The 25,449-nt window shown below is 38.0% G+C and overlaps 1 protein-coding gene across 9 annotated transcripts in view; it reads right to left on the bottom strand.

Annotated features, from left to right (window-relative positions):
• CABCOCO1 (ciliary associated calcium binding coiled-coil 1) overlaps positions 1-25,449 on the bottom strand; it is a 68,530-nt gene that overhangs the window by 16,289 nt on the left and 26,792 nt on the right. For 7 of the 9 annotated variants that reach the window (XR_010610771.1, XM_065670884.1, XM_065670881.1 and 4 more), the window contains 2 exons: positions 2,827-2,949; positions 2,266-2,412 (listed from right to left, as the gene is read on the bottom strand). Coding sequence is in view for 8 of the 9 variants with exons in the window: in XM_065670884.1 (XP_065526956.1) it covers positions 2,266-2,412; positions 2,827-2,949 (270 nt within the window). In the remaining variant the exon portion in view is untranslated. Of the gene's footprint in view, positions 1-2,265; positions 2,413-2,826; positions 2,950-22,438; positions 23,062-25,121; positions 25,336-25,449 lie in introns of those variants that run through there. The other 2 variants (XM_065670882.1, XM_065670879.1) reach the window with 2 other exon arrangements.

The following is a 25,449-nucleotide window of genomic DNA, read 5'->3' as shown; positions in this document are numbered from 1 at the left end:
CCGTTACCCCTTGTCCTGTCACAACAGTCCCTAATGTTGAGTCCCTCCTCAGCATCCCTATAGGCCCCCTTCAGATAGTGGAAGGCTGCTATGAGGTCCCCACGCAGCCTTCTCTTCTCCAGGCTGAACAGCCCCAACTTTCTCAGCCTCTCTTCATACGGGAGGTGCTCCAGTCCCCTGATCATCCTCGTGGCTTCCTCTGGACTTGCTCCAACAGTTCCATGTCCTTTTTATGTTGAGGACACCAGAATTACACACAATACTCCAGGTGAGGTCTCAGGAGAGCAGAGTAGAGGGGCAGGATCACCTTCTTCGACCTGCTGGTCACGCTCCTTTTGATGCAGCCCAGGATACGGTTGGCTTTCTGGGCTGCAAGCGCACACTGAAGCCGGCTCATGTTCATCTTCTCATCGACCAGCACCCCCAAGTCCTTCTCTGCAGGGCCGCTCTGAATCTGTTCTCTGCCCAACCTGCAGCTGTGCCTGGGATTGCTCCAACCCAGGTGTAGGACCTTGCACTTGGCATGGTTGAACTTCATAAGGTTGGCATCAGCCCACCTCACAAGCGTGTCAAGGTCCCTCTGGATGGCATTCCTTCCCTCCAGCGTATCAACCGGACCACACAGCTTGGTGTCATCGGCAAACTTGCTGAGGGCGCACTCAATCCCACTGTCCATGTCAGCGATGAAGATGTTGAACAAGACTGGTCCCAACACCGATCCCTGAGGGACACCACTTGTTACAGGTCTACAGCTCGACACTGAGCCATTGACCACAACTCTTTGTGTGCGAACATCCAGCCAGTTCTTTATCCACCGAGTGGTCCATCCATCAAATTGATGTCTCTCCAATTTAGAGAGAAAGATGTCTTGTGGGACAGTGTCAAACGCTTTGCACAATCCCAGGTAGATGACATCAACTGCTCTACCCTTGTCCATCAGTTCTGTAGCCCCATCATAGAAGGCCACCAAATTGGTCAGGCAGGGTTTCCCCTGCCCATTGCGCACCAGACCAGTGCAGGCACTCTCTGCACCCCGAGCTCTGCGCTGCAGCCTCCCCTCTCACCGGCTCTGTCCGGTTCCGACGCCGCCACGGCCGGGGCAGCCCGAGCAGCGCTCCCACACCGGGCCCGGGCCCTGAGGCGAGCGCTCCCCACCCCGCCCGCTGCCTGCTCCTGCTGCCGGCGCCAACGGCCTCGTCACGCCCTGCTCCCGCGCTGCCTGGGGCGGGGCCGCCCGTCCTGGCCCCGCCCCCTGTGAGTCCGTGTGAGCGCGGAAGAGCTGCCGGCTCCGGGGCAAGGCTGGGCGGGGGCTCCGAGCGCTCAGAACTGAGGCTCCGGTACGAGGGTGTCCTTTCGCTCCGGGATTGAAGGCTGCTCTATGGAGATACCCACCTCGGGAAATCCTAATTGAATAACTTTTATATTAATTACATTATTTCATAATTTAATAAACTGCTTTGTCAGCAGTGTCCGGTGCGCTGTATCTAAAGTTTAAAGTGCTAATGCCACCTGTTTGTTGCAAGTAGGACCAAATTCCACCAGTTCCTTGGTGGAACTGAGTTCTAGCTGGTTGGCTTTCAATAATTTCATATGCTTGAGGGAGTAGTTTACAAAATAACAATGATTTACTCTGCTGGGTTTCCACATGGTTCAATTTACAGACCTCCCCGCAGAGAAGCGGGTCACCCTACGACAAATTCAAGTCCGTTCACTGACAGTAGCTTCCTTCCATTTCATGAACCCCACAGAAAGGACTCAGACTCCTCAGGGTTTGCAGACCAGGGCCACCTGATGTGTTCCATTAAGGCAGCTCTTGCATAGTTACACACCTACCAAATCAAGTCTAGAACTGGCATGACTGTGTTATCTCTTACACATATTGAAGGATGTGTAACATAAATGCACCTAACAATTTATATTAAGCACACATTGCTCCATCACATTGCATATGCTCCATCACAGCCGCTGATCCTGAACCACTGAAGAGGAATTTTGTCACTGACATCACTGAGTGCAGGATTTGGCCCATGTTTCTTAACACATAGTAATGCTGAAGATATATGTTGTTATATTACTGAATATTTTTTATCTTATCACATGTAAGCTGACTAAACTAGGAGTTATTTATAGAGGCTAATTCACATTTTTACAGCATATGGATGTGGTTTTTGCCAGCTTTAGCATGAATACAGTTTATATTCATTAAGGCTGAGCTATCTAATTAACCATAGACAAAATCAGTGAATAGGTTTCTAATATTAGTACCTCAAGGTTGCCAATAATTTCATTTGGGATTTCGTGCTCTGCGGACTTCTGATCTTCAGCAGTGACAGCAGCCACAGCATCTACCTCAAAGGAATCTGCCTCTGGACAGGGCTCTTCCCCTTGATCAGATTCCTCTTGATCAGAACCCTAGCAGCAACCAACCATAAGAAATGTGTGAGTTACAACATTATCCTGCTGTCTACAAGACCAAACAGTGTCAAGCCTGAAGACATGCAACAACACATGATGCCTGCTTTTGAGAACTCCTGCTCTGACAGAGACCATCAGTGTGTCTCTCTCACTGGCCAGGCCAGGCAGATCCTGAGGTTATGAAATTGCATGGCTTGAGAGCTCAGAGGTGCTGACTCAAATAAATGTCCTCTGCTAACTGATTAATGCATTAGAAGTAATGTCATTCAATCTTAGGAGAGAATGCATGCTATGTTCTTGAGAGTAGATGTCATTAGTGTCTGGGCTCCAATGAGAAATAAATGAGGTAGGAGACTCATTGAAAAATATCTTAAAAGAAACCCAAACAAAACAAAGAACAAAACTCGCTACCTTAGATCCTGTCTCTGCAGCTGTTAGTGATGTTATGAATGATGAATAGATATCTGAAGGTATGCCTTCTTCCAGCAGAGCAGGGAAGGGAGGATCTGTAGGTTCAGCAAGTTCAATCGCAGACTGGCAAAATATAAAAAAAGGTAAGAAAAAAAAGTAATTCAAATTCAATTATTGCTCAGAGGTTTATTGCAGATTTTTCTAAGTGGAAACAAAATGGCTGGCAGACAACAAAAAACAATACCTTTTTTGTTACTATCCAGGTGCTCAGAACTGGAAAGCATACTGAAAATGATTATAGATCAGCTTTAATTTCTAGCTGCATCTCAAGAGGCCCTCTTTATAATACTTGGCAAGAACAGATGATTTTCATAATTTCATAACACTACAGCTTCTTACTCATGTGGATAATTAAGTTTAGAAAACACAGTGCCTAGATAACATGCAGTCTTCCCAATACAAATATGTCACTTCCGAACAGGGATCTGGTTGCATTTTGGAAGTAAAGGACCCAGGTGACCACTAGAGTACTCTATCAAGGGAATCAGCTGGAGTAAAGTTGTAATCACCGTGCATCAAATAAGGCCCTAAGAAATATGTGGCTATAATTTAAGAGTTGCCAATGGTACAAGTTTTGCTGCTTCATCATGCTTGCTCCCACTTCTCTTTCCTGTAAACATGGGAACCTCACTGGTATTCTGCTGGCATGTGAACTGTGGCTCCAGGAATGCTCTGACAGGGAAATGGCTTTTCCCCTCTGAAGTAGCTGGATGCAGTACTTATTCTGTGCTTGGGCTCTTGTGGGTGATGCAGAAGGTGGCCCTGCATCCTCTGAAGGGACAAGGGTTTGTGTCTTTTTTTGCATGTGTGGGTTTTGTGGGGTGTGTTTTGATTTGGGGTTTTTTTAATTGATGAGAGAGAACAGGGGGACAATTCTTTTGAACAAGCAAGGAACAGCGTATAACACAAAAATGGTATATCTAGGGCCTCTGCAGTGGGAAGTGCCCACTGAGAATACCAGGCAGATGTTCCAGTTCTGAGTCAGCTATTACAAACTTGTAACTACATTAATTCACATCAGGGTAATTGCAGCTCCCATGAATTAATTTCCTCATGCCTTTGAAATCACAGCTAGGTTGATATTTGGTTTGTTTAGTAACTTGCTACAGTTAAATATGCTGAAAATATTCAAGGGTCTCTACATTTGCAAAAGTCATAACAAAACCTGAAAATAAGAAGTGAGACCTAGCCATTACACTTTATCACATTAAAAATTTCTTTTGTAGTTCTGGAAATTGTTCAGAAGTTATGTTTGGACTTTGTCTTTATCTTCAAGATTCCCTGTCATGTGTGAGCTCACTAAAAAAAGTAGACAGTATTAACTCATGTTTATAAGAACCCAAGAGCCTGACAGGAAGATTTCCTGTATTTAAGAAAGAAGAAAATCAGATTTTATAGAAACATTTTTCTGTATCACTAATGACTCAAATTTTACAGCACTGTGCTAGTGCCTACAGACTCACAAGAGTTGGAAAGTGTAGTCTGAGCATCAAAATGCAAAAACCTTGAGTTGAGCTAAATGTTATTTCTAAAATAAAAAGGAACTTTAATCTCAAATCCCTAAAAAAATAATGAAATAAAGTCCAAAAACCTAGGGCTCTTTTGATTTAGCAAATATTTCAATTTTCTCTGATTTCTTACCTTATATTTTCTTATTAAAAATATTCACTGAATTGGATGAGAATTCACTTTCTGCTTCCGTAAAATAATGTATTTTTGGTTAGTTAGTTAACTATTTACTCAAAATAATTTCTTAATTTGGATTAAATCATTATTCCATTTATTCCCTCCAGTTCAAATTTCAAAAAAATTAAATAATGTAAAAAAACTAGACTGGGCTTTAAATCAATTTCTGGCTGGTGAAATACAGTTTTGTAGCACGGATAAGATTTTCAGAGGTCCTCTTTTAGAATAATATTTTTACTTCACTGCATCCTTTTAAAAAGAGCCATTCTTTACTCATCTGTTCCATGTCTAATAATAACCCTTGGATCTTGAAGAAATAACTAAATTACAGCAGAACTAGTCTCTTTAATGAGCCATAATAGTCTCAGCATTCAGCCAAAAGTTTTTTAAAAGACTGTGAAACTTCAATGTTGAATATGAAGTATTTTGTTTAGTAATAATAAATTTATGAGCAGTACTACAGTTTACAGCCAAAATATAGTGACCTAAAAATGCCATTCTGCATTGCTCCTTCATATACATTGTGTCCTTAACTAGTCCAGGGGAAAATTAGAACGAATGAATTGTGGTGAGAGCCCGAAGACAACGAACGTGTTTAAATGAATCCTTCTGATGCAATACTTTCCTTAAAAAAAAACCCACCAAAAAACCAAACAAAAAAAACAATTAAGTCTTTGTATTTCCTTTGAACAAAACCTCATGCTTAGTAGCGCCAATGGCTCTGTAGTAAAATCTATTTAAAAACAGAGAAGGAGACACAGTAAGTTTTATACAGTTACAGTGGCTTTAAAAACACATTGTTAGTTTCTGAAGTCTGAGTGTATTTATGGTGAATTAATTCCACTGACCCACATTAAAAAATTCATCCTCCTTTTTTTTTAATTCCTGAAGATTTGTCATTATGTGAGCATTATTCACTATGACAAAGATGTATTACTGAAAGTGTCCTCTTGAATCAATATAACTATAGAAATGTGAGAAACAGTTTGGCAAGATGATAATGCCTTAAAATTACTGGGAGTATTTCCCTGCACATTGCGGCCCAATGGATGCATGAGAATTCAAACATAAAGAAATCATAAGGCAGTTGCATAAATGTAGATGGCATATTAGTGTCAGCTGCAGATAAAAGGATGCTCTTAAAGAGACTGGAGGAAGCAGAAGTTAATAGTCTTATATAGTCTAAAGCAATAGTCTTACTAATTCCTAGGTGTGGTGTGGTTCCAAAAGGCCACTTGAATCTGGACAAGTTAGAGCAGGCTGGAGGCTGCTCTAACATTCAGGAGAACTTAATGTGGGAAATATTGTTCAGTGTCACCTTTACTTTCCCACCCCAGTCTCAATGTGTAGCCCCATGCCACTATTTTTCCCTGGAATTCTTTCTAATAAAAGTGTGCATAAAGAGAGGTAAGTATCAAAAGTGTCATGTTGTTCTGTATGTAAACCCACATAGTTATCTTATTGTTAAGAGCTAGCAAATTACCTTTTTACAAATGTAGGCAGAGCAAAGACAATAAAATAGTATACAGGAAAATTTTTAAAACAGAATAATGTCAGGAAAGAAGATTGGTAAAGCATTCTAATAAACGAGTTCCACAGATGTGGCTGTTACTATAAAATTAGCTTTGCATAACTTACCAATATGCCATTACATTTTCCCCCAGATGTTTATCTGTTACTTAAATTAATTTTGCTTAAGTTACTATTATTGCAGATTTTATCCATGCTGTATTTTATTATTTAAGTTTCTGTGGCATAAAACAAGCCCTGGCTGATAGCATTACTTTTAATACTATATGTAAGAGGTTTTAGTATTATACAAATGGCTGCTGGGTATATCTTAATAGTCACAGCACAGAACGTCTGTTCTCAAAATATTATGTAGATTAAAACCAGCTATTTACTTACACTCTAATTCAAGTCATTGGGAAGGTTTGCAGTATTTATGTATGTGGTATGAAGGGAAACAATCCACTCTGGGAATAAATACCAGAGTTTGGAAATTAGCAAAGCTAAGGTCAAGGTCAGTTTGGATTTACTAACATACTTGCTGAAAATTAGAATTTATAGTTTATGTTTACTTATTTCAGAAATGAGAAAAGAGACTGAGGGGGTGGTGTGTTTGCCTCTTTGATACAAGGCTTTTGTAACACAGAAACATTTTAAAACCACCATTTCAGTTTAATATTATCTGAAATTCTGTACTCCATTCCACAGAGTCCTAACATAAATTCTCTGTAGCTAATCTTACCAAACATAGGAAAACAATGATTTATAAGGATTGGAAAAAATATCCCAAGTTCAGCACGGACCATTTCTAAAGCCTTGTAACATCTTTCAAAGCCTTTCAATGGCTTTCCAACTGATATGGATTTGATTATAAATGAATGGCAGGAGCATTTTAAAAAGGGTGTTCTTTGTGTGTCATTCTTTATATTTGTATCATCTGTGTATTTCTAACAGTATGCCACAGGACTTTGTGCTACCAGAGACCTGCACAGACCTCTCTCATATACATACATATATATATATATATATATACATATATATATATATGAATGTGAGATCTGCTATGAAACAAAATATTTAATACAGGATTTACATTAGTTTGCCATTCATGCTAAGCATGCCCAGCTGCACACCTATAAATGTGCTGAATTTCAGTTGCTGGTATAAAAGGCATTTCCAAGATATTGTTTGTTAGCTGCCTGTATTTCATGTGGTTGAATTTGAATGAATAACTAATGGACAGAGATGCACTGCCACACTGACTCAAACCTGCCTTCCTCCCCACCTTTAACCTGCCAGCATATGCAAACAAAACAAATCCACCCTGCTTGCCTTCTAAGGCATTGCCCTCAAGCGTTCTCACAGGAGGTTTTTCTGGGAGGCTGCTGATCGCTCTACAAATACATTTGCCATCCTATTCTGCAGCAGTGCTATATCCAAGGTCCAAAGGACTGAGGGATATTTTGAAGCATTTAAAAACTTAATCCAGATGTATGATCTATGTTGTGTGATTAAGACGGCAGAGCTTCCTTCTGAACGCCTTCACTGTACACATTTGTATTAATATTTAAAGTAGAATTAAGATCAATGAGGGATTAAACTTGGACTCTGAATAATGTTCCCCAGTTGCTAATGATACACATGGAAATTCTGTGTGCATGTTCCTGGGCAGGAGCTTTCAAACCATTATTTTTCAAATGAGACCAAAGTTCAGTAAGTCAAACACATACTTTATGCCCTTTTCCCTGCATTTCAGAATTCAAGTTAATACTTTTAAAAGAGAATTTTCCATGTTTCTGAGCCGAGATGTGAATCAACTTTGTCGACAATACATCAGTAATTAATCTAGTCCAAAATAGCTATCTGAAGCAATTTGGTTGCCTACATTGACAAAACAGGATCTGCTCCTCCCCCCAGGAAGCTGTAAATCAGTCAGTGACATCTGGCCTCAAGGACATCAGAGTCATCTGAAATGTGGTAATTTATATTAATGAACATCAGTATTAATTTTTAAATAAAAAGAATTTGCTACTGCCATTATGTTTACATACGGAATATTATTTATAGCTTATGTTCCTCCTTTCCTACATTTTGCCCATAAATTATTGTAAGGAAACGCACTGTCACAGTTACAAATATTTTTCCTTCGAGTTAAAGCTTTTACATATCCTCTTACTGTTTTCAGTAACTAGATGAGGGCAACAACCAGGATTTTCTTGCTACTCCAGGAACTGCTGCCAAATTTAATGCTTGACTGAGTAGAAGAGGGTGCTTCTACAATAACAACCAAAGCTTTCCTCTCTAGAGATATCTTCATGCAGAATAACCTTAATACATAGATTCTGTAAGAATATCCTAACATACCAGAAAAAAATAATACTGATTTAACTGGGCTGCGGTCATCCACTTCTGCTTTTACCCAGCTTCCAATTATTACTGCCAATTCAGAGATTACTTAGAAAGACAAAATAAGAGATAAAAAAAAAATCCCCAGTTGGCTTTATGCTGAGGACACATCACTAAATGATTCACCTTGGAATGGTCACTCTAGATTCACATTGTGTTTAGCATTGCCAAATCTCCTAGAGTTATGGGATTACAAGAGCATCTCAGTTTTCATTTAAAAATAAAGTTAGTGTCTAGCTCTTATGGTTGCAGAGAAAAGATTGAAAACATAAATCTTGAAAGCTCAAAAACCAGACTGCAAGCAGAAGGAACCAAACAAGAATTTTTAAGAAACATTCATGATTTTTTTGGGTCTGTCTTACCATTTTAAACTCCCGGGGTTAACAAACCCCCTTTAAAAACAATGCATACAGATTTTGAGGAAAGGTGAAGGGAATTTTTTTAGTACCTTAAAGTGCAACTCTTGCATATTAGGACTCTTCAAAGTGACAAGTCCCCCTCCTCCACTTCAAGGGCACCCATCAAACAAGCAAAGAGCAGGCAACTCCTAGTGTGGCTGTACAGTTATATTCAACAGGGATCCAAAGCCATTTCAAACAACCCAACAAAACAAGACCCACAAGCACCTTTCCCACAGTAACAAACTTTCTGGATCTACAAATATTTTTTTAAAGAAGTAAGGACTTTTAAAATTAGTCATGTGATCACATGAGAAACCATAAAAGTAGGTTCTGTTGAACCCAATGCACAGCAGATGGTCTAGTATTTTGATAGCACACACCTTATGAGGCCAGAGCTTTACATTTCCTTGCTGTACATCTCTTCTTTTCCAAATCATTCAATCAGGAAAGATCTGAGATGAATGCTGAAAACACTATGATAAAAATTTGAAAGCATACTTGGCCAGGTGCGTTTTGGTACCTCTTTCTGGGAGGAGGCTTCATACCTTTTATAAAGACTTGCTGACATCTCATACTGTCAGAAAATCAATTTGCGCAAGAGCATATGCATTTGGCAACAAAACGGCCTATAAGAATTAAATTGCTTAGGGGGATGGCATTTATCACACCTGCTTTAGGGTCTTTGTCAACCCCCTAAACCCCTGCTTGTAAGTAAGCACAAAGATGACTGCATCTCCTGAGAAACAGTCAGAGCAGCTAACATAAATTAAGAACCTAACAATTGCTTAATATACCTGCCCTGGACTACAGCAAGCACAGACTGTTACCTTTCCCATTGAGTATACAGGGAACTGAGGAAAGCTAGATTACTCAGTTTGCCTGGTGCTGGGAAATACAAAATATTCCCTTATTTATTCAAAGGACAACTATAAAAACTTAGCGGGGATTAACAGCACCACACATTCCTCCTGCAGCCCTGAGTGCATACTGTAAAAGTCAGATGTCTGCTGGCACTATCCTGGGCTGTTTTTTCCCAGGTGTTACATCTGAGATGCAGCAATGTCTCACCAACTGTTGCTGTTCTACAGGGTCAGCCCTAGGACTGCCAAAACCAAGCAAATGTAGACATGCCTATCTCCAGCATGTACGTCTATCTGGAATGTCTCATGCTGTGTGCACATCAGTTACAGCAGGCATGGGTCTAGAGAGCTGCGTGTATGCCCACCAGGTTTCTCTTAGTTCAGTAAGCAGAGTCTTCAGGCTTCATCTACACAAGTACACTGTACATGAAGGAAGATTCCCCCGAAACTAGGAAGACTTTAAAAGAAACTTTTAAAATCTAAAGGGTTCAGGGTTCAAGGATCAAGACTGGAAGCTCCTGCCGAGAAAGTCTGGCAGCAGAACAATTATCTTTTGGTGTTGATACAGTAACGTGCAATCACTGCCTTAAGCTGGACAGAGGTCCCACCTCCAGCCTTTGTCTGCTGCCATTCTTGAAGAGCCTTCCTTTCCTACCCATTTCCTCTGAAACCAGCATTTCCTCCATGCAAAGCTGGTCCTGGATAAGCCCCTCACACAGCTGTCTCGTACTCTGTACATTCCCACACCAATGACAAAGGAACAAGCTCTTTCTATACTCCTCTCAGTTATCAGGTGCATTAGGTATGTATGCGCTTGTCTATATTGATTCACCGCTAGCTGATGCTACAGAAAAAAGCTGCCCTAACATTTTAAAAGGTTTCATTAAAAAAAACCCCAACCAACCAAACAAACCAAACAACCCAAAGCATATTGATTCTAAGCGAAAAAGAAAAAAAAATTGATCTCACAATTTAAAAACTACAATATAGATTTTTTAAAAATATGCTACATTACAAAACTTTTCAGGATATATGATCACATAAAAATGAGGGGCTTGTGTTCTTTGTTATTAGACCTAAAACATAAAGTCTTTGCCTGAGTGTGTAAGTTTCTGTTAAAACAACAGTTTGTCCTGTGGACTGTAATTCAATTACTGTTTTTATTGGAATCACATTTTGCTTTGGAAACAATCATGCAGAAAAACAACCAGTAACTTAGACATCTTAAAAACATCTCAAAACAGGCATGGCTCTGAGAACAAATCAGTTATGGTAATTCTTCCACTGTGAACTGCAATGTTTTTTAAATCCATTTCCATATTTTTAATTAACACCTGGTTAAAAAAAAAGATCTTACTGTAGGTCATTTTAATAACAAATGGGAAAATAATTTTATTTTATCAGAAAATTGACTCAAGACTATTTTAGGGACTTATTTTTTCATGTTTTTATCATAAAAATGAAGTTATTAACCAATTTGGGAATTCAGAAGTAAGCCAATTTTTCTCACAAATTTCATAGTTACAGTTTTTAGTCACCTTTCTATGTGAAATGTCTATTTTAACACCAGAATATTTGACCAGTACACACAAAACTCCCCCCAAGTCTAAGACATCAGTACTTCTTTACAACTGCATTTCCATATAACTTGAATCTGCAGCATTCTAACCATAGCCTGTTAGTCAAAAGAAACCATCACTTCCTTATATGACACTTAAATTTTGTACTCCATTGTAAATAGGCTCTCCTTATTACAGTACATGTTCATAAATCTGTTTATACTGGTTCTCATCTTGAATGCTGAGGTTAGTTTTAACTCTATCTTATAATACTGTCATTCATGTTAAATAAAAATGCAGTTGTGTATAAAGGCAGGGCTAGTCTGGTGAATGCAAGAGTTAAACAAAGCTTTGTTTCAGCACAGCTTGGCTTGGTGGGTGATTTGAAATCTACTAAATTTCCTCTTGGTAAATTGCCAAAGCCAACCACACCTTGGATGATGTGAGGTTGTTTGTGAGAAGGTAACATCTTCTTACAGATTATCTCCTCCCACTTCAACTTGGAAGGTTTCTGAGAAGAGTCATTTCCATTTCTGTTGGGGCATGAAATGGTTTCTGGTGGAAAAAGTCCATAAATCTCACTGTGCTTTGACTTGTTGGGAAGCTCATGACAAATCATATAATCCAATGTGGAGATTTCAAAATTTGTTTAAAGAAAGCATGAGAAGAAACAAACATTTCTACCAAATAATTTCTCCCCAAACTAAAAAATAAAGAATCCAAAACCACCCCCAAAGCCCCAACAAACCAACACTCATTTACCTCCTTATCCCTTATAAACTTTATGTTAACTTCATCTTCTAGAAAATTTCCGCATAGGTATCACCACCAACAAAAATATACAATGTGCTCAAAAAAGGTTTCCACAATCACACAGAATTTTAACACAAGTCAGAATTGAGAGCAAATGTTTCAAACTTTGAAGTGAAAATCTTGGGTTGACTATAGAACAAGTGAATGTGAAAGGTACTGGGTTGAACTGTACACTATAGGCTTTCCTCTTCCCCCACCTTGTGTTTTGTCTTTTTGAGAAATGCTGTTCTACAAAAATAGGCAAAGACAATGTGATCATAAAGTTTGCATAATGAGATAAAGACAATGTGTCAGCTTTTGACAGAAAAGAAAAAAAGAATAACAAATGAAGCAATGATGTCAAAGGGATTTATCCATTCATTTTAGCAACACCTTTCCCCTGGCAGCTTTCCTAAATAGCACCATAGCAAGTACCAAACAGGAGCACCTTCTTATAAGAATGCACAGCTATACCTGGAAGCATGACACTGCCTACTCTGAAGCTTCTGTCTTTCCATCTAACCCTCAGAAGGAAACACCCATCAGGAACACAAAATGTGTCTGGATTGCTAAGCAGAGAAGTTGAGAAGAGCGTAGAAAACCCACTAATGGCTGGAAAGCTCAGCAGGCAATAGCGAAAGGCAGAGTGGATGGAGACACAAGAACATATTTAGTCCTGTGGAAGGAAAGACTTAGCAGCTCAGGCAAAAGCATGGGTCAACATGCAGAAGAGGGGAGCACGAGCAATGGGAAGTATCTAACAGCAGAGTTGAACGTCTCACACAGGGAGGAGAGACAGTGGGGCTGAACAGATCCACCTTCACCATTCCGGTACCAGAGTACAATGCTGAACAGTACACTTACTATTCTAGTCTTGCACTCCGCTTTGGCCCCAGCTGCCAAGCATGCCAGGCTGCATGAAGCAGATGAATGTCTAGTGTGGCTACCACAGTATCTCTTCTCACCAAACCAAGATTTTAACTTCCTTTCTCAATAGATTCATAACCCAAATATCATATCAAAGATGGCACTGTAAAGACTTAGGGACATGGGCCCTATTCACTTCCTTAACTACTTCAGGTTATTTCCACCCGATAATCCCTTGCTCCATCTAGACAAAATGTCACATATCCTAGGTCCTCCTGTCATGATTCTTTAATTTGATTTCAACATCGGACAGAAACTGAAACAACTCTCACAACTGCCACTTGGTTTGTGTTTATATTCACTTATGCACCAAAACACAGTCTTTCTCCAGCTGACACAATCCATGCACATGCACACATACACGTCCGTAACTGCTAATTGTTGGTTAAGCCTATCAGGGCTAAAAAAACCCAAACAAAAACCAAACAAACAAACAAAAAGCAAACAAAAAAAAAACCCACCCAAAAACCTAACCAAAAATGGCTTTTAAAGAAGGAATAAATACCAAAAGCCAAAAAGAGAAAATGCCCCACTAGAGACCTTAAAGAGACAAGACCTTATCAAATTTAATAGCCAAATTTTCAGTGTAGTCTCTCTGCACTCACTATCTTCACATTTATAGGGCTGACTAGTTTAAGTGTTCTTTGCAGGTGTTCATTATATCATGTATACACCTTAATAAATCATACCGGATGCACAGCTCCATGTGGAAGAAACAGAGCTGATAGGATACCTTTTAAAAACTTGGCCCCAAACCTAGAGACAATTTATTTCTCTGTGACAAGTAACTTAACAGATATATTTGTCTCTCAATGGCAAATTAGTCTTCAAGCAACACCCTCCGAGAAAGATCTTAAGGCGTTCTTATAATATAAGGGATAGCCAGTTTGAGCGCTTTTAGCTGTTTGGTGGTTTTGTTTGTTTTTTTTAAAGCCCTAAAATTATTAAAATTATGAACTTTAAATAATTATATTTCAACCAGTGTTTTACTAGTTTTCTCCCTACTTTCTCTGATTTTAATTTTCTCACTTGTCAGCATGTCTTGGCAGTGAGAACAAGAAAGACCTCAAACCTTTGCTGATTGCTTTCCATGCAATCTGATTTCTATAAATTAGAAGTTGCTGATGGGGAAGCAGACAGCAGTACCCTTTGATCAAGATACACGTCTTGATCTCTTTTATCATTTTTTTAAAAAACAATAATATTACAACAAAAAAAAATCATCATACAAGCTTTTCGATCAAAGTGTGTCACTGTCTGCTTTCCAGTCAACATACTGCCAGTAAGTTGGCAAGGTGCCTGAAAAGAGCAGGCGGCAGCTGGTGGGTTTGATTACCATCTGTATATCCACTAATGTATAAAATCTTGTGTCTCCATCTAGTGGGCAACAGCGTTTCACAGGAAATTTTAAAATTGGTTGGAGCCTACTTCCGCGGATGGCAGAAGGAGTTTTGCTAGACTCCCTATCAGCAGAATTGGACTCTAAAGCTGTATCGCATCAGAAAGCAATCTAAACCAAGGAAGGCTCTGAAGCCCCACCAGGGGTTCCGTCCTGTGCTGGCACATGCCCTTGAAATCATGCTTTCTCCAGAAGCATTTGCAGAGTATCTATTTGCATGCTCTCACAACAAGCCAGCTTCTTCTAAGATTTTGCAGCACTCTGGAAGTCTTTGTGGCCAAAATTTGAAAATGTAAAACAGATAACAGAAAAGGGAAGGCGAGAGCAAAGTTGCCATTAATGTCCTGAAATAAACAGTAACGAATGAGACAAATATGCCAAGACAATGTCTTCCTTTAAGAATTAAACTAAAACATATTAAAGAATTACCCCCACTGACTGCTTGATGACAGGACATACAAACTACTGCATTAACTTTCTCATGTGGTTTCAGATATCCTTGACTGAATAGCAACCAGGATGAGATACACAGTTTTGGTTTTCAGGAAAGTGTCACATAAACAGTCATTGGGACACAGAACGTAGAATCCATGTGAACACCCAAATGAGAAAATGAGGTACAAACCAGTGCTGTAATAGGTTTCTCATAACAGACACAGGACTAGAACAAATAGTTAATAAAAGATGAGTTCTACAATATCACCCTCCCTTTCATCAATTATCATCCTTTTTGACAACAACTCTGATAGCCATGTACTGACTGGACATATTTTATGCACAGCCATCTAGCATGAAACCTGCATCCTAATGAAGAACTATCAGTACAGCAAAATGACATTAAAAAAACAACAACAAGATCATACTATCAATTTTTTTTACATCCACATATGGACTAGGCCTAAATTCCCTCAGCTTGAGAAATCTGTTGAGATAACTCTCCAACACATCATGATTACATTTCATTTAATGATTTCTCTGGATGCATGATAGGTCCTAAAATAGCTCTTCTTTTTCTGAATATCTTTTAATAAATTTGTTTAAAATGCATTTTGACTTGACACACCTAAATTGGTTACAGTAAAGCATTTTCTGCTTTTATCTTATACTCCATTGCCTTAGAGGTGAGTTTATTATTCTATAAATCATTAATTCAAAGGAACTTCAGTTTAACAGCACCTAATAGACACAATCATTTAAGGTCGCGTGCTGCCAATATTCAGCTTTTAATCGGAAGCTGATCTGTCTTCATACAGTAAAAAAATAATAAAATAATAAAATAATCAACTTATCAGAAGAAAGCATCATTTTTAAGAAACACAGGAATGAGCACTTAAAAATTAAGTCAATACATGCCAAAAACTTTTGTGCTAATTTATTAAATGGCTTGCTTCTGCAGGAAGGGGATGAGATTTGTTTCAATCTAATCTAATTGCCTTTATTTCAACAGAAAGTACCAGAATTAGAAATGAATGTTGTTCCCTCAATAATTTGCTGTGATAGAAGCTTTGTTTTCCAGGTCAGCACTCTCCATTTCTGATTGCTTAATGGGAGCGCCACACTGGCTGAAAAAAAGAAGACTCTGAAACTTTAGGAAATAGAAACTGCTGATGACCTGGTGAAGGAATAATGATTTATAATATATGAATAGAGCCAATAATTGGATAGCAGGCTGTACTCAAAAAAGCCTTAATTCACAGATCTGACATCAGAAAGTCATAATCCATCGATCTAGCATCAGAATGATGGATTATGACTTTTTAAGAACATGTAGACATGTCAGCTTCACGAGCATTCCGGGAATCACAGTCTAAATTGTTTTACTGAGGTCACTCAAACAATTTCAGCTTTTTCCAATAAAGCTGATGCACTAATATTTTGAAATGTAAAAGTTCTCTTGGATCCATTTTTTTGTTTCAAACCCTAAAATTCCTTCAACCCAATACTGCAGGTTGCCATAGCCTGTGATTAAAGAATTTTTTAATAATTACTTCAAAACTGTGTCATTTTCTTACACAGATGACAACAATTTTAGATCCTAATTCATTTTTATGTCAAAAAAGTTTTGTATTTGAATTCAGAGATGAAAAAACAAGTTGCAAAGTGAGGGATTAATTACCATCTTTTCTTTCAGGAAGAGCAGTGACATATGCTATGAAGGCTTCCCCCTGGACTATTGCAAAAATATCTGATTTTTAACCTCTGACTCCTTCCTTTTTTCAACCCTGATGAGGTTTTAAACTGTCACTGCCAAAAAACAAAGTTATGATGTGAATATTTACTTACAAGTAAACCATAATTCCATTCATAAAACTCTATTACAAAATCTTCCCCATTGCAATTAAGTGAAACCACCTATAAATTAACAACTGCTGTATTAGACTAATTCAATGGCTCAGACAGGTAAGAGCTCTTAAAAAAAAATACTTTCTGCTCCAGGCAAGTATTGAGAATAAAAATAAAATTCAACATTACATATAAAATATGACTAAATATTTTCAATGTATGCACATATTAAAACCTCAAAAAAAAAAAAAAAAAACAACCTGTGACTAAAACCTCTTCCAAAGGTCTAAAAACTTTAAGTATACAAGTAACAAGGGCTAAAGGGCAAAAAAAATGAAGCAAACTAAGCGGGTTGCATATCACTGTTTCTCCCCATAAACTCCTTTTTCTCTTCCCTTGTCTAGAAATCTCTTTTTACTTCTCTGGTCTTTCTCATCTTTCTCACCTTATTTCCCTTCTTACTCATAAAAAGTTTTTCATGAGAGCTTATTAATAAAGTAACTACTTACATGAAGCTTGCTGGGGTTATTTTATACTTTTCTATATGTTCATAACTAAAGCCACTATGGAAAGAAGTCATAGGGCTCTTTTACAATGGCTGAAATAATTTATTTCACCAAACCTCAAGTAAATTGAGCAGAGGCGTCCTGGGTCCAGTCTCAGCCCAGATTTCAAAACAAACAATGACAACAATAAGACCAAAGGGAAAGACAGCTGCAGAACAGTAACCTTTAAAATCTCAGTGGTTCATAGAACAAAAGAGGAAAATAATGCACTTTTTACAACAGTAGACATAAGGAATTTACTTCTTTTTGACAACTAGATATGAAATGGATTATAAAAATCACTCCCATGTTATACACACTCCTTCCTCTAAACACACCTAATCTTCTTAGAGGTCCCACATAAAGGGATCACAGCACTGAAAAGCAACTACTTCTTTAAAAAAAGCCTTAAACAACAATAACACTGCACAACTGATCAAAAGAGAGAGTACCTTGTTCAATTAACTTCACAAGGGAATTACCATTGGCAGGCTGTAATTAATTCACTTGGAAGGCAGTCATGAGGACACCACGGCCAGCAGTTTTCTGCTTGTGATTCATATGCTTGAGGTAATAACAAATGGTCAGGTTATCAGTTTTGCAGCTTCCTTCAAAGAGCCTGTTGTGAAGTGCCCTACCAGCATCAAACCAGGCACACTATTACTTCATCATCAAACTATCTTCTACCTGAATTTTTCTTTCCGACACAGTATTTACTCAGCTCAATTCAATTAAGCTTATGACATCAAATGAGACCAAGAAGGGTGGCTACAACCTTTTTAAGTTGAAGAACAAAACCAGCCCTCCGGACTGCATGCAGGAGAAGACAGAGGCCTCCTGGTAAATTGAGTATCTATCTCCTGACTGCTTCTCTTTTTTTGCACTTATGCATTAGTCCTACCTCTTATTATTAAACTGGTTGTATTCTTTCCTTGTCTCCGCTGACACCACTAACTGATTTCACATGTATTACAAAGCAGCAGTCAGATGTTAACTTTCTGTCTTCAGTGACGTGTGCTTGAACCAAGGACCTTGAAGTGACAGACTCTGTAGATCCCTAGCATTCCCTGGACACTCCAGGCCGCTTCATTCATCTAGTTTATAAGCAAAACCTGTGTGCAAAAGGAACGCTTACTCACAATTACTATTACCATCATTCTGCTGTGGAAGTACATTGCACTGGAAGAATATGAATTATAAAGTGCATGGGTTAGTAAAATTTAAATCAAGCAAATGTTTAATATAAAGCCATTTCATCTTTTTCCAAAGTTCGGCAAATTTATTACAAAGCATTGAAATTGCACTTCAAGCCCTAAGGCTTGCAGTGTTGGAGCCTGCCTGATTAATGTAATTAAAAGAATAGCATAACTCAAAATTTATTAAAAATTAAATATATGTGGCCTTATTGTTTACTTCCAACTGACAGCATGATTTCCGGCTAAAAATTTGCACTGCTTAATACCTGACAAGTTGTTAAAGCACATCCCCTTTCTCCTCCTGTGCATGCAATTAAAAGAGCAGAGGTTAAACATAGCAATAAAAAAAATAGGGGAATTCTGTTTTTTGGTCACAGTGGTGCTTGGTTCTCCCTTCTCATTTTTACAAAGAGCAGATGCTGCTGAAGAGGTGGAAAGTCTCATGCTGGGAGGGCATCAAGCTGGAGAAGGATAGGAAAATGCTTCCTTGGACAGAATCTTCCTCCCTTCCACAGTCACTGTTTTGCATTGCATTCTTCTACCTTAGCCAAGATTCAGTTTGAAGAGGAGCTAAACTATATGAATTAGATTTCTAGACATACATAGCTTGTGAGGCCTGATCCAGAGTAGTTTTCAATGGGTGCAAAGCTGGTGAGTTTACGTGGCATAAAACCACTCTCTTACACAGTGCTTGTGAGACACTTGCAAAAGCTTGGCCAGCAAATGCTGGCTAGCATACTGAGGGATCCCAGAGGTCTCAGAGGCAGGTCATGTGGCACAGAAACCTAGTCCTCTTTTGAAACTACAGTAAAAAAGCATACTTCTTCTGCAGATACTGCTTGCATATCTCCATTTTCTCCTGCAACAATTCTGCTTTTGCCTTCAGTCAGTGTACTGATCAGATGCCCCTCCCAGTACATGAGGTGGAAAGCAAATAAAAAAATCAGAACAAGTTGGCAAATGTACCTATATATACATATTTCATGTTAGCACAGTTATGCTTTAGAAATTATGGCAACAGCAATAGAATTCCACTGCTGTGATCATGGATAATCAAAGCGAGTGAAAAAAAAGCCAGTGCTGAAATATTTTCAAAGGTATGAAAGTCTTTACTGCTGTGTGATTTAAATTTATTTGCCATTATTTGAAATTTCCTTTCGTCTGTGTGATTAGAATTTAAATGCCTCCAAAGTACATTAAGCATAATTCCTGTTATATTGCAGAAATACTGCAGCAACCTTCCCTTAATGTTGAAAACCAACAAGGCTCCTTAATTTACTAGAGAAAATACAAAGTGAAATTAGTTAAAATGTTTTGAATATGAAGTATTATTTGGGAATGATCCACCACATCATCTAATACAGCACTTTCTACTTTTCGTATACGTACACATGCATCACAAAGCTATAGCGGTATTTTATACAACTGTAAATACAGGATTTTCCTTTTTTGCAAGAATATTTTTTAATAGTTTTCAGTTTGAAGCCAAAGTTTGCTACCATTACATACCACGGTAATGTGTCTATTTTAAATGCAATCCTAGTAGATCCCCTGAAATTACTTGGGGTGCATTGGATTGAGGATACATGAGTTGGATTGTAAATGCTAACTGCACACTCAAAATTTATACCTGACAGCAGTAAAAGAAGCACAGACATTAAAAGCCTTCTCGTGGGTTATCCCATGATAATTTTGTCCAAAAGTCTCCATCTCAACAATCTCTTTAATTTTCAAATTCAAGATGTGATTGATGAGTAGAAATTACTGTTCCCTGAAGATAGAGCTCAATAGAATTTTAGCACCACACTGAAGTTTTACTGCATCCCAGGTAAACTGGGTCTTAAAAGGGAACTAGTTAGTCAATCTGACCACAAGGTAAAAATAAAGCTGCAATACCCTGCTGCATAACTACTGCTTATTGACTCACTGGGCAAGTTTAGCATAATCTTAATAAGAACCTTTATTTATTCCCTCACTATACTAATCTTACTGAACCCGACACGCGGAATCCTGTAAGTGGCACAAACCTATAAAAATGGCCTTTTATACAACTGAATTCCACACAGCAGAGTTTCGTTTGTTAACAGTCATGCTGCCTTTTCTTTACTTTTCATCCATTCTTCCCCAGTTGATTTGACAGAAAGAGAAAAGGGGAACTAAAACTGAAAAAATACAAATCTATATTGCTCTGTAGGTTGGGGCTATTGACACCTATCTGATTAAGCAATTAATTTACTTCTAAAATTGGTAGTACACCAACAGATAAATGCTAAGGAAGAAAGCTGGTTGTCTTTTTAATTGTATTTGTTTGCTATGAAGTGGAACAAGAAAAATCCATGTTATAATCTGCAGAGTGGTAAATGTATTAAAATGGCAATCGAGCACCAGGAAACTTTAGTTCTTAATTCCCAATTCCCAGAGCAACCCATAGTCCTCTGTTTAATATACTATGTCCTGTTGGCCATTTAATGTACAGTCTTTAAACTTTCCTGTTTCCTAAATAAGCTCCCTTACCGCAGACTTCTACATTTTATTCTAATGCATACAGTTTGCTGCTTATTAGTTTGTGTAATCTTCCTTTTACTATGAAAGAAAAAAAAATCCACAAGACAAGTTCTCATTTTATCTTGCACTTGTCAAATAATAAGATTCTCCTAGTCTGTCAGACTTCTAAGCTTGTCTAATGTCTGTCATTTGCATCCAAAATTAATAAAGTCTATCCATGCTGTATGATTTTTCAGTTGCTCTGATTCTGATTATACACAATAATTTGTAATTTAAATTCACAAAAAAATATGCCAATGTAGCAATGTGTTTGCATTGTCAGTTTTAAAGGCTTGGCCTTTATGACTCTGATACCAAAGCCCTGTTCTTTCCGCTCATTACAAAGTTCCAGTAATGCTTTGACTGACCAATTACTTCTGGTAATTTGATTATGCACCCTCTTTCTTTTATGATTTACCCATTTAATTGAGGATTGATCAGAACAAAGAGAGACAATTAAATTCACTGCAATAAAAACAGTATGAATAACAAGAGTAGGAACTGAAGTCAAACCAGCAGTAGTTAGGAAACATGGAGATAAGACTGAAATCCTGTCTTTAACTTCTTCTATTGTGTTTTGCTGTGCCAGGGTTGCAAAGAAAGGGATATTAATTTTGCATTCAGTAATTCAGAGAGCTATATTTGCAAGCACAGCAAGGAGGGAGGGACAAGAGATAAAATCTCTGTCAAGGCAAAATGAGTAATATTTGGCCCTGTACTTCCATCTTGACAATTTCTTGATTTCTCAAACAAAATGTGATTATTAAACAGAAATGAATGCTTCAGTACTGAGTTACATGCCAACATGCATGTACCTATCAAGTAATGACTCAAGGGGTCATTCTCAAAATGCACAGAAATGTAATGATGTTTTTAGAAATCCCACCGGAGGGCACCACAATGCACCACTAATAGGACTTAGCGGGGGGGGGGGAGGGGCGACTGGGGGGATGGGGGGTGGGGAGGGGGAAGAGAAAAAAAAAGCAAAGTCGGCAACCTAGCTTCTAGCCCTCACTTTCTTTTAATCTAGGAAAGCAGGGACAACAGTAATGCTAAAAAGTGAAAATAGTCTCCCGCAGCAAGCCTAAGTGAGGGCAAAACCTTTGAATACTTAATTGAAATACTATCATTACAGATAATTTAACATTTCTCCAAAGGTAAACCTTCAGCTACATCCGAACTCCTGAAGAATACAAAACACTGGTAAAGTATCTTCCTTAAAATAAAAGAAAATCATTAAGAGTCCTAAAGGTATAACAGACAAAGATGAAAATGATAAATGGGTGTAATGAATACAAAATGAATGGTGAGAGAAACTCTGAGAGAATGTTGGGCAGATATTCAAAGTAGAATACTCTGTAAAGAACATTCCTACCACTCCTCCATTTTATTAAACAAGAGCATTCCATGCATTGCCAATGGTTGCAATTTATTCACAACACACAATATTCAGTAAATCTAAAGATAGAGACCTGATTTCCAGCCTGTTCATGCCTGAAACTTGCTCACAGCCTTGATCAATCCAAAATTCAAAACTTCTCAAGCATGGGATGTTTTCACAACTCTGAGACCATATTTGGATGGTCTGCTATAAATGAAGCACACAACATTCATCTTTATCACTTGGAATCTATGATATTTCCTTAGACTGTATTCACAAGCCAAATTTGATATGCACAAACTACAGAGCAACTGCACAGAAGATATTGTTCCTTGTGTAGCATTATTTGAATAGAATAGAGACAACAAAACTTTTACCAAGCATGAATTCTAACATTAAGAAAACAGAGTGATACATGTATTAGCATGTAATTAATGCAAAATGTTCTGTGCTGAGGACAATAACAGTATTTTCTGCAGTATGTTTTTTACAGTTTACAATACTGTTGGATGTTGTAGAACCAACCAAAAAGATAAAAAGGGCTACTCATCATAAAAAGTGTAGAGCACAATGCTGATGCATTTCAGCTGAAAACATCCATGTTTCTTTGGGCTCTACCCTCGTCACAGCACCATCGGCAAAGGAACTCTGCAGAACCTATGCGGTCTCTGGCCTAGGCTTTGCAATCTGAGACAAAGAGAAAATTTGAGGATGAAATCAGTCTTAAAAAAAAAAAAGCAAAAAAAGTTCATACAAATACCACCTAAAAAGCTAAAGATTCTGCCTACTCTTATAAATAAGAAAATGCAAACATTAGGTATAAACAATTAAATATTCCTCCTCGGCTGTTTGAAGTTGGTCAAGAGGAGACTAAGGCTGACTTCATTATCAGATTTTCAACAGTGTAATGGGAAGCCAAACCAGAAAATACATCAAATAATAGTCTTACTCATGAAATACTCTAAAAGACTCCAGCTGCTGTCTTTTCAAGCCCACCCCGAGGAGATGCAGTATAGTCTGCCTATTCAGTGTAGTTTTTCTGAGTGCAATTGCTGGAAATACATAATGAAGTCTTAGCTTCCATAAGCAATGAAGTGGATCTAAGGGAGACTCACAAAGCACGAGGTTAGCTTAGGCTGATTAAAGTTACAGAGGGACTTTTTTCCTAAAACAGAAGAACTAAAGATAGCAAAGATCGGTGGGCTAGAGCTGGTGGAAGCTGCCATCAGCCCACACTGAAGAAGGGGACTGGAAGGACAAAATTTCCTCCACTGTTCTATTGCTAGCAACCTGTAAATGACTACTGCTTCAGGAACAAATGGTGAAAGAAACAGTATAGGAACTTGTAAATGGCCTCTCTCTCCTATCTGCCTAGCTGCATATGGGCTACCTCAGCTTGTTTGCTTAAGGTGCTCATTAGGTACGGGGAAAAGAGGACACGAAGAGCATACTAAGCCCAAGTACATGGCTCTCCTTCTAGTACCATTTGACAGCTTCTTCCCATATTTTTGGTGCTTCATAATATTGTGGCAGTGCATTCAGACTCCCATGAAAGAACCAAGCATTATGCTTTGGATAAAGTCCGCCCCTTTACCAAATGTTTTGTACATTTAAGCCCTAATAAAAACACTTTGAATGATTACACTGAACCTAAATGGTGTCAAAGTCTTCCAAAAGTCTAGCAAGCTAAAATAATAACTAATACAAATGTTGAAGAAAACAGTTGTTTTGTTAATATTCTATTTGCACAGCTGGGATCTTAGGAATTTTATCCAGCTGTATATTTAGTAAGCAAGGCAAATTAATGCGAAGAATTGCCATTTCCTAAGTGAAAAAAAAAAAAAACCAACAAAAAAACCCAAGTAAAATTAAAAGAAGGCTCCCCCCCACCCCCAGTCTGCCTTTCTCTGCTCCATTCCTGATAGACACGCACACCTCCCCCGTGCCCATGAACCACAAAATAACTGGAGAGGATTCTTCACAGACAGATGTAATTTATAACAAAGACAGGAAAAGGCAACTGTAACTCAGAGCTTGCTGCCCTTCCTATAAAGTTCACCTCTTTACCAAGAAAAAGCAGAGAATAATTTGTTTGGTTTCTGTACTCAACTCCTTCTTCTTTTATTGTGAAAAGTTTCCATTGTCCTTTTATGTTTTGATTATTGAGTAAGTTAAGAGACTTGCCAAATAGTCCTAGATTGTTAACAGACCACCACTATTTAACTTTGAATGCTTTAACAAAATAAAGGCACAGCTCACATTAATATTCTATGCCCTCATTTTATTTATTATCTTTTCTTTGAAATTTAAACAATTTTCCTAGCAAAGGTTTATTAAATGTAAGCCTAAGTAGCAGTATAAGTTACCTCACATACCAACCAGGCATCCTATAAAACTCAGCTTCCTAATTAGTAACACAACATTTTGCTGAACATAGCATATTTATAGGAAATCAAAATAATGTTTTATGAATTAAATATTCAAATAGGTTCAATGTTCAGTAAAGTACGTTATGTTGTAACTTATGACAAGTCATAAATTTCAAGGTGAAATTACAAAACATACAAAACTTCTGATGCATTTTAAAAAGGGACTTTAAAGGACTGCAAAACTTGTCTATTTAGACTTTGAATGCATTTGTCCTCATAACAGCAACTAAAAGGATAAAAATTTATAAAAATGTATACTGATTATAAATCTTCACAGTAAAGAAATGCAATGCTTTTTATTTAGATGAATAGGGTCAACATATTATTCATAACATAAGGTCACAAGATGTATGAGTTTGATACATAAATATTCACTCATGGGGATACATTCCCATGAAATACCACATGACTTGTCCATTCCACAGATTCTTTTATGAATACAGTTTAATCTTCAAGATGATGAAAAGCTGCAGATAAAGGTAGGGAGTATAAAAATAGTTGTCCACTGCAGAAAAAGTTCATGGATGTCTGCCTGCCAATTAATAAAAATAATGCTGGAAATTTTGGAAATAGGGCAATTGCTCTGGCAAACCAATAGCCACTAAGTCTAACAAACAGCTAAATTTGATCCAGCAAATTATAAATG

The sequence above is a fragment of the Lathamus discolor genome, chromosome 3 (assembly GCF_037157495.1).
Source record: "Lathamus discolor isolate bLatDis1 chromosome 3, bLatDis1.hap1, whole genome shotgun sequence".
Lineage (NCBI taxonomy): Eukaryota > Metazoa > Chordata > Aves > Psittaciformes > Psittacidae > Lathamus > Lathamus discolor.
Note: the sequence above shows the minus strand (reverse complement) of the source record. Positions and strands in the feature narration are given on the sequence as shown.